General features: G+C 39.7%; 2 protein-coding genes across 2 annotated transcripts; one reads left to right on the forward strand and one right to left on the reverse strand.

The window, feature by feature from the left end:
* Positions 1 to 75: 75 nt before the first annotated feature.
* LOC134755368 (cyclin-dependent kinase 2-like) lies at positions 76 to 4640 on the reverse strand. The gene is made up of 6 exons (XM_063691912.1): positions 4429 to 4640; positions 2419 to 2614; positions 1658 to 1828; positions 1315 to 1416; positions 899 to 1122; positions 76 to 751 (listed from the first exon to the last, which is right to left on the reverse strand). The coding sequence occupies exons 1-6, from the start codon at positions 4542 to 4544 to the stop codon at positions 616 to 618; spliced, it is 945 nt and encodes a 314-aa protein (XP_063547982.1). The 5' UTR covers positions 4545 to 4640; the 3' UTR covers positions 76 to 615.
* Positions 4641 to 5102: 462 nt separating this feature from the next.
* Positions 5103 to 7029, forward strand: LOC134749767 (ATP synthase mitochondrial F1 complex assembly factor 1). The gene is made up of 4 exons (XM_063684803.1): positions 5103 to 5535; positions 5989 to 6310; positions 6491 to 6586; positions 6772 to 7029. The coding sequence occupies exons 1-4, from the start codon at positions 5258 to 5260 to the stop codon at positions 6940 to 6942; spliced, it is 867 nt and encodes a 288-aa protein (XP_063540873.1). The 5' UTR covers positions 5103 to 5257; the 3' UTR covers positions 6943 to 7029.
* The last annotated feature ends 2954 nt before the right edge of the window (positions 7030 to 9983 follow it).

Raw genomic sequence — 9983 nt, forward strand, 5'->3', positions numbered from 1 at the left:
TATAACCTGCGCCAGAACCCCAACATATACTATGCGCCGTGTTGAAGGATGGATAATAAAACATAATTATAAGATTCTTTTATTTTATTTAAATCACTTAAAAATAAAATTACATTTCGGAGCCCGTGCGCGGCGCTCTGCGCCGCTAGTTAGTGATAGGTATACGAAACTTATGAGAGGCTCTTTTACCATTTCTCTTTATATAATAAGTAGTCGCTATTATTATAAGTTATCAGTCAAATTTGCGTCATCGCCGACACTGAACAATCCAATAGCGAGATCATCCTAAATCTAAATTCAAGAGTTGAGTGTCAAAAATGGATCCGCGTATTCTCTCACTGAAAGTTAATAAGTACATCTTTGTAGTAATAACGGTCTGAAAATATAATTAATTCCTGTTTTTATATTCCAGATTCAGTTAGCCCATTTGCTACTTACTCTATTTGGTACCTGGGATATAAAAATATAGTCTAGCAGCTATTTTGCTTAAAATATTGTTACAAAAATTGTTCAATCAGCATCATTTTTCATTTAAACAATCATCTCTACAATTTCATTCCACATCAGTACGTCGAGCGGAGTGGACGTCTCTTGTGTGTTTGGCGACGAGGTTGATCACAGGTCGAGGTCGGCGGCGGGGCGGGACGTGCAGGCGGCCGACAGCGGCAGGTCGGGGGGGGTGAGTCGGGCGTCCTGCAGGAACGGGTGCTGCAGGGCGGCGCGACCGGACAGACGTTCTGCTGGCTCGTATCTGGAAGTAGTTAAGATAGTTTAAATTGAGTGGTATTTAAAAAAGGATAACATAGTATGGTAAATAACTAACAAAGTGTGAAGATAAACTTGCAATCGTGTTGATAAGCGGCGCGGTAGTCGGGGGGCAGGGGGGAGGGGACAGTACCTTAGCAGCGCGTCCAGCAGGTCGGCAGCGTGCGGCACCAGCTGCGCGGCGGGGGGCAGCAGGTCGCGGGGGGGGCGGGGCGGCCAGCGCGGGAAGGCGGCGCGGTAGTCGGGCAGGCGCCGCGCCCGCGCCCACAGGGCTCCCCCCGGGGTCCCCAGCGCGCGGAACACGCGAAACAGCTGGTCGATCTCGCTGTCGCCGGGGAACAGCGTGCGACCGCTCATCTGCAGGGTACACGTTACAGGGTTTAGCTCGTACCGGACTTACTTAAACCATGTTGGGTAAATGAAACATGTTTGTTTTGCACGAGGCAGGGGAAAAAATATTAGCATTTCTTACATGTGTCTCTCTTGCCCCTATAACTCCATTACCTAACATGCCCTCACAAGTTTCCATATTGAAAACATCCATCTTACCATTTCTGCATAAATGCAACCAAGACTCCATACGTCGACGGCAGTGGAGTAGAATTTGGCACCCAATAGGATCTCGGGCGCTCGATACCACAGCGTCACCACCTGCACACAAACATGTCGTTCGTCACAAGAGTAGATTAGGTGGCAACTCTCATCCGACTTTTGGCGATTTCTTGTCCTTCTCAGATTTTATGCAATTTTACTCAACCCTCCCAAGTAAATTATGGACCCCTTATTTATATATTTTTAATATTTTCTCTGGACAAAGCTTCAACTTTAACAAGGTCTACCGTGTCCACAAGCCAGTTCTGCTTCAAGTACTCGAGTAGGTTGGGCCTCCTACCTCGTGTGTATAGGCCCGGACAGGAAGAGCGAAGGCGCGCGCAAGGCCGAAGTCCGCAAGCTTGATGCGGCCCGCCGTGTCCACGAGAAGGTTTTGAGGCTTCAGGTCTCGGTGGAGGACTCGTGCGGCGTGGCAGTACGCGAGGCCTGCGGCTAGTTGGCGCACGTAGCTCTGAAACATATCAATGTTTCTGCAATGTTTTGTTTTGGTTCTTTATTTCATTCTTATTGCTGTTTAGTAATGAAACTTGTTGTTAATCTTTTTAGGGTTCCGTACCCAAGGGGTAAAAACCGGACAAGTGCGAGTCCGAGCGGAGTCTTACTAGTCTTAGTAATAGGGTCCCGTTTTTACCCTTTGGGTACGGAACCATAAAAAACTAAGACTTCGCTGTCCGTCTGTTTGTCAGTGGTTTGTCACCAGGCTGTACCGTGAACGCTCTCATGAACCGTGATATGTAGCTAGACAGTTGAAATTTTCACAGCTGATGTATTTCTGCTGCCGCTATAATAACAAATACTAAAAAGTACGGAACCCTCGGTGGGCGAGTCCGACCGCACTTTTTTATTAGTTTTGTTTCACATGTTGATAGGTAGAATAATTAAATAGTACTTAGTACTTGATTACTAGAGGCTAGGAAATTAGGTCGTTTTAGATTTAAAAGTTTAATGTAGGCTGGGAATGACATACAGATAGGGCCGACGTTGCCAGCCTAGGCTTGCAATATTTAATGATATCCTTAATCTCAAAGGGTCTATCTATACCTTGACAAGCTCCGGGCGCAGGGGACCCCTCGTGAGGTCCATGAGCCGCTTAAGGTCCATGTGCATGTACTCAAACACGAGGAACAGCTTCCTGTCTGCCAGCAGCACATCGAGCAGCCGGACGACGCCTTCATGCCGGAGCGTGCGCAGCACTGAGATCTCGCGCAAGGCTGTGGAGGGCACGCCCTCGGGCTCACTGGGAAAAGTTACGTCAAAGATGATGGTTCTAAAATATAGTGCAAACGGAAATAGTGCTTGCGTCAAACCAGTACATGAAATGCTAAATTGAAAAAACTTGCCTCAAGGCAGATTTGGATACATGTGATTAGCAGCGTAGCAAAACCGTCTCGTGTGATGAGGAAGGGTCCTGGATTTTCCCCGGGCTACCATCCCCCCACACAGTCCTACCGCTCTAACTGCCCTAGGTGCAATAGAGGCCGTCAGGTAAAAAAAAAAAAAAGTGATTAGGTGGGCCTTAGGGGCAATCCTCCTCACCATGTTACCTATGTATTTCGAATCAGGGATGTTGCGGATGCGAATCACAAAAACGAAACGAGATTCCTATTGGCTAATGACGAAATTATCTAGCACTTACGCCGCCGCTAAGACGTTCCTGTACCTAACTGTTCCACATCCGCATCCGCATTAGGCTCCGCATCGATTTTATGCGGATGCGGATGTTGAAAATAATGCGGAAGTTCCATGGTTGGGGATGTGAATATTCGCAACATCCCTATTTCAAATAGCCTAGCTACATTAGGGCACCGAGAAGTGCACCGCGGACTGACAAAGATTGGGAACCCCTGAGCTAGCCTGCGAAAACACGCACGCGAAGCAGTCTGATCAGTAAAGGTGTGCCAACTGGACCGGACAGAATTAGTCCTTAATGCTTGTTCATAATACTGACTGAGATGCAGCCCAAACAAAAAAAATGTTATTGCTGGATCATTCATCATTTACTTACACCATTTAGTGACCATCACTACAGAAAACTGCCATGCATAGCAGTGGCGGATCTGGGATTTTGGGTTGGGAAGGGCTTGACAAGGTGCATACCCCACATTTTTTTAATAAAAACTGAAATGTTCGGGGATTGTTACCGGTATAACTTAAAATCAGAATATCACGTAGCATTCGAAATATTTCTTTGATATTGTAGAATGGTATCTAGGTAAGGTGGAGAACAGCACAGGATAGGAAGGAATGGGAGAAACTGGGGGAGGCCTTTTCCTCACAAGCGACATGCAAATAATAAACCAATATGAAATTTTATGTAATTGTAAAAAGAAGCATGAAATAAAGGCTATTACTATTACTATCTAGGTAAGGACAATGAGTTATCAGATCACCTAAATGAAATGGAAAAATATACATAAACAACCGAGATACCGAAATTGAAGTTTTATTTGTATGAAAAATATACCGGTATTCGATCCCTGGTATGGAGTATTACTTTTATTTGACTAGTTTTTTATCATCAGTGAGAAATCGTAAATACATTTGGACTAGATTGGGACCTGTCTGGCCTAGTGGGTAGTGACCCTGCCTGTGAAGCCGATGGTCCTGGGTTCAAATCCTGGTAAGGGCATTTATGATGAGCACCAATATTTGTTGCTAAGTATTTATATATTATATATATCATTGTCTCACAACACAAGCTTAGCGTGGGACTTAAGTCAATTTGTGTAATAATGTCCTATAATATAATATGTATTTATTTATTTAGATTTAGACGTTAGTAAGTCTATTTTGTGTTATAGTTATGATTTTTAGTGTGATTTATTCCATGCAGATGCAGATTCTTTTATACAGATTCGATATTATTTAGGTTAGTAAATGTGTGATTGTGCTGACACAACTAACAGTCAGTATATAACATACCAAAACCTACATCATTCCATCAGTAAAGACATCATTTTCGTAGATAAATCGTTGAAATGCCTACAAATACATTGTCATGCAGTGTAAGTACAAAAACCTGTTAAGCTCATTTTTCGCGCCAAAACTTACTTTTCTAGTTTGATTTTCTTTAATGCGATTTCATTTCCAGTTTCACGGTCTTTTGCTTTATACACAACTCCATATGTTCCTTCGCCGATTTTCTCTACTTTTGAAAACTTTTCCATTAAATCTACTAAAAAGTTACTTTTATATAAATGTTGTTAATGCTTTCTGACTATGTTGGTTCGGGTTTACGCGTTTACTTTTTTTGACAGTTGAATTGTAAAATGCGTTTAGACATTGCTATCATTCGTGTTCTAGTCTAGTTTACATTAAATTAGTAAGTGGCAGATTATAGATATTATTATTAGTGTGCAGTTTATATTACATAAGTAATTACTACTCACAAACCGTCTGAATTAAATTGTAAGTTTTATTGTTAAATTAAAACATTCAACCAACCCAGCAGCTGCAATAAAAACACATATTATTAATCTGTGAATAAAAGTCATTGTAGTCATAAAAAAAAAATTAAAACTGTCACTGTCAATATCAGATGGATGTACGTTCAGAAACCTCAATAATTTATTACTCCTATATATTAACAACGAAACCATTGCTTCATCATCTTCACCACATCTTCCCAAAAAATCATGATGAAACACTTTCTACTTTATTTTTGCTTTTACAATTTAGTATTTAAATATATGCGTATAAATACGTCTCGCCTCGCCTTGTGATAATCAAGTATACGAACAGGTCTTTCAGGTTATGTATTACCTAACCACTTATTTACCTATCTAAAAATACAAATTGTTACTAAAAAATCGTAATGTTTTAGTAATACAATTTAAAAACAACCCACTATTTAAGAGAAGTGCGTATAAGAGACAGATAAATGGATATCAGTATCAGTCGTTTGGTGCAGCGTGTATCCGTGCTAGCTTTGAGATCGTCGGCAGTACGCCTAGATAGCTGCAGAAGTATATCCACATCGAATATCAGGATGGAGAAGGCAATGGAAAAACTACAGACCAACCCCTACTACGAGAAGTATGCAGACCGCATCGCGCGCCTGCAGAAAACTGATCCCAACGAATTCCTGGAGCGTGTTGCGCGCACAGTGACCCCGGAGCGCAAACCCAGCGGCGCGGGCAAAGCCCCGGTGGATACAAGGTACCAAAGATAGATATAACTCCGTAATAGATGGATACAGTCTAAGGAAAAAACGTGCCTCGAAAATCACGAAAATTTGATTCTCAATCAGATGGCGCCACTAGTTTTGGCCTACTCTCGTATAGAGGGCATTGACTGTTTCGTTTTTTTTTTTTTTTTCGCATACCAGTGAAAGAACATGGGTCAAAATCATATACAAATAATTAATGCAAATAAAAAAAACATTTATCCATATTTAAATACAATTTAACGTATTTTTATAAATCTTCATTTTTAGTTTTAAAGATGTCGATAGATGGCAGTGAATTTACAGTGGTTACAAAATTTACTATGACAGTACTGCTCTATCTTATTATATCCTCATTGCTAGGTACTGAACACGCATATGAAAAGATATATACTTCGCGATATTATAAAGTTAAAGTACATTTACAGACTATTATTATTTTTCAGTCAATATTCATCAGTGCTAAATCCTAAAGAAGCTTTACCAGAGGGCGTAGCTGCAGAAGAAAAAAAGCTAGATGCTATATTTAAAACTGAGCTAGTAAAAGACAAAGATGCATCAGAGATTCAAGTTATCTGGCAAGAGTACCACAAGGACAAAGATGTGATCGCGGCCACAATTCCTGCTGATACATATTCTGGTTTACGTGAGAATATGAAGCAGTTCCCGACATTCCTATTCCCGCTGCCTCGGGACCAGGGCTATGAGTTCATAGTTTGTCAAAGCTTTGGGCATTCTGTGCATTTTACTCCACTACTGGCATTCCAGGTTAGTTTTTTGTTTTTTTTTTTTTTTATAAAGGAGAAGTGAAAATATCCACCTTGGGCAAGCATGCACTTGGGGTTCTGGGACACAGACCCACATTTTTAGTTTGTGCCTGAGTTGGTAGTCCAAAAAAAAAAATTAGAATATTTTATTCATGAGTATATACAAGTTTGCATTTTGCAGGTTCACAAAGAGAATGCTCCAGAATGTCTGACAATGATCCACTACACTGAACTTAAGGACAAGGGTATTGTGTTGATGCGTGGCGAGTATGACAAGGCAAGTGTAATATCAATAATTTGCAAGGGCGTTGCTGCCGTTGCCAGGCTTTAAGATGGGAGTACACTCTTTTTTTGAAGGTATAAAGGTTGTATTGGTCATATGCTGAACTAAACATTTGCGGTGTGGAGATTTTGAAAAGTTTGCAGTGGCAAGTAAGTTAACTGATCTTTTCTTTATTACAGAATGTGCTGAGAGGGCATGAGGCACTGTGTCTGGCCAACCAGTTCCAGTTATACTATGGTGCGAGTGCAGAACCAGCGCGCCGTGAGCTCCTGCAGTCCTTCACCGCCAGCCCTGAAAATTTCAAACACATGGACCTCATTGCACAGCTGGAAAACATTTCCCTTGTCTAGATTCACCTGCTGGAAAACCAAGATTTGTGATTATGAATATAAAATTATACCTAGAAATTATAAATAAAGAACAGATTTAATACATGCTTTTATTGATTTAATTTGTGAGGAAAAAATGTATATTCTGGAGTATCCTGTATGATGGAAGGTGGCTCGCGAGGCGAGGGTGGTGGCGGTGGGGATGGGGTCTCCGTTAGAGATGACTGGGAGCCCTGGGAGGGCAGTGCAGGTGATGCAGGGGATGCCAAAGATGTGACAGTGCTGCACCGCTTCAGGTAGTCGATGGGATTCTCAAGGATGGGTGCATGCATATTGATGGTTGGACTTGTTTGCTCGTTCTCAATAAGTCGCCGCCGCTCTTCCAAGTACATATTTTGCAGCATGGCCTTAGGCTTCCGCATCGGGTCTTCTGTGAGTACCGAAGGAGTGTGCATTTGCACATACATTGGAATTTCTGTTATGAATTGTATGTACTTTCTATAAGCATAATCTTCTTGCAGCTGAGGTACTGGACTACTGGATAACACGCGATTTGGGCAAGGGTCTTCCACAGAAGCGTTATCACCATTGTTCGAAGCATCACTGATGCGGTCCATGTCAAATACTACAGAATTTATACAATTTTCCTTTGCACTATTCCCGCTATCCTCGTCGGAAAACATATTAGCACTGATATTATGTACATTATTCAAACGAGTTTCCACAATTTCGTTGGTAGTAGTTTCAGGATTCAAAGTATATTTGCCTTTAACTATGTTGTTGAGGTTTATATTTCCTGGTTCATGTTTGATTTCTGCTAACAGTGGCCGAGTTATTGTCTCGGATCGAACGGCTTTAGGAAAAAGCGCTAAAGTGAGGCGATTAGCTGTAATGAAGTTATTGTGAGATGTTTGTTCCGTCTTTTTGGACACATTGTTAATTTTATTCTCGAGATCTGTATTCTTAATAGTACTGCTTGTGTTACTACGCGACTTTTTCCTTATTTCATCTAGACACCTTCGAGTTTTGCGTTTCTTACGCTTTAAGATATGACAAGTATCTTCCATAATGATTCTAAAAATGTATAAAAATAATGGAAATAATAAACGCACAGCACAGCAAAAACTGATCCCACAGGCTCCGAGTCCAGCGCCACAAAAATGTTTTAAAAATGCCGCCCTGACGTTCAAGGACGTGCTTAGCTTGTGTGATCAATTTTATCGTCGCGTTCAATTTTATCATAATTATTTTATTTAAGTAAAAATCATTCATTACATAGTAATAAAAAGTAAATACATATATTGCAATTTAATTTCTTTAATATTTGAGTAAATAACTCGCATTGTTTAAAATTCAAAGTAAACAACGTTTGAACAAGAATTTTATCAATTTTGATATTTTTGATAAAACACCTTCAGGCTGTCATTTTCTGTCAAGTCAACAAATGTCATATTCTGGCGATAAATTGAGAGGTCCTTGTACCTCTTATCTGCAAAATTAATAACAGTTTATTCTAAAGACAATGTTACAGAATTCTTATCTAGCTACATAGTGTTATTTTAGCTATATGCTAAGAAATTTATGCTAAGGTAAGTAAACTGAAGACGCGAATGTCGCCTGGCGCAATTAATGATCGAGGGGTACTCGCTACTGCAGTGGTCGATTTTGGTTCCACCAATAAAGTTAAACAAAACAAAGTCACAGGTATCATGCGATGTACTTAATTTGCCGTGTCCGAAAATGTAATATCGCGTTGGTAATTAGAATTTTGAGGAAGTTAAAATTAGACACTTTGTGAATATAAGTGGAAATTAAATGCTGCATTATGACTTCAATACATCGTGAGTAAAAGCAACATTCGTGCTGTTTATATTAAAAACATCCTAGTAAATTATTTATGCTGAAGTTACATCTAAAACCCGAATTGCCTAAGAAAACAACATTTTACATATACTTTGTTATAACTTAAAATTCCAGAACCAATTACATTTTGTTGTACCATGTCCTAAAACTCTATTTACCTTTGGAAATATACGTATAATTAGTTACGTTACAGTCATTCGTTAGTAGTTATATATTAACAGTATAACTTACACTTATAATTTTCATAATTCATAATTTATTTACTATGTTTGTTGCTTTTAACTCTAAAAAAATGAAGATTGATTATGTACAGAGTAGCTTATAAACTTAATTAAAAATAAAGATCTTCATTACTAATGGTAAGATTGGTAAGAGCTTGATTGGTGATTGGACTTTCAATCCAGAGGTTGCAGGTTCAAACCCCGGTTTGCACCAATGAGTTTTACGGAACTTATGTACGATTTGTAAAAAATATAATTTGATATTTACCAGTTGTTTTTTGGTCAAGGAAAATATCGTGAGGAAACCGGACTAATCCCAATAAGGCCTAGTTTCCCCTCTGGTTTGCAAGGTCAGATGGCAGTCGCTTTCGTAAAAACTAGTGCCTAAGTCAATTCTTCGGATTTGTTGTCAAGCAGACCCCAGGCTCCGATGAGCAACGTGGCAAAAATGCCGGAATAACATGAGGAAGATGACAACTCCTGCCCAAGAGTATTGTTGTTCGGGATGTATTATAAATTCAATATACACGATATAATCTGTTTTCATAGTTTTATTTCTTTAGCTATTGTTAAATTTAAACTTTCCTTAGTCACACTAGTATTAATATTAAAATATCAGTGAGTGAGTGTGTATTAACTCATACACACTCATGGAGGAGACAGCACATTCATACAAGTCTGATAATAAATGCCTGACACATTTAAACCATGTCACTAATTGTTAATTTGAAAATGTGAGTTTAATCACAATTAAATTTATTTTATTTATTGTTATTTAGTCATATGGCATAGGTACACTATATATAGGCAAACAATCAAAACAACAACAAATTAATACTAAAATCAGATGTTAACATTCAGTGTGTTCAGCCATGCAGCTGCATGGGTTGTGAGATGTAGCAGGTCTTCCGGTGGTCCAGAGTATGAATGTAAACGACAGCGCTGGATAATGTGTTCCATGGTTTGGACCTCTTTTTA

This window comes from Cydia strobilella, chromosome 2 (assembly GCF_947568885.1).
Source record: "Cydia strobilella chromosome 2, ilCydStro3.1, whole genome shotgun sequence".
NCBI lineage: Eukaryota > Metazoa > Arthropoda > Insecta > Lepidoptera > Tortricidae > Cydia > Cydia strobilella.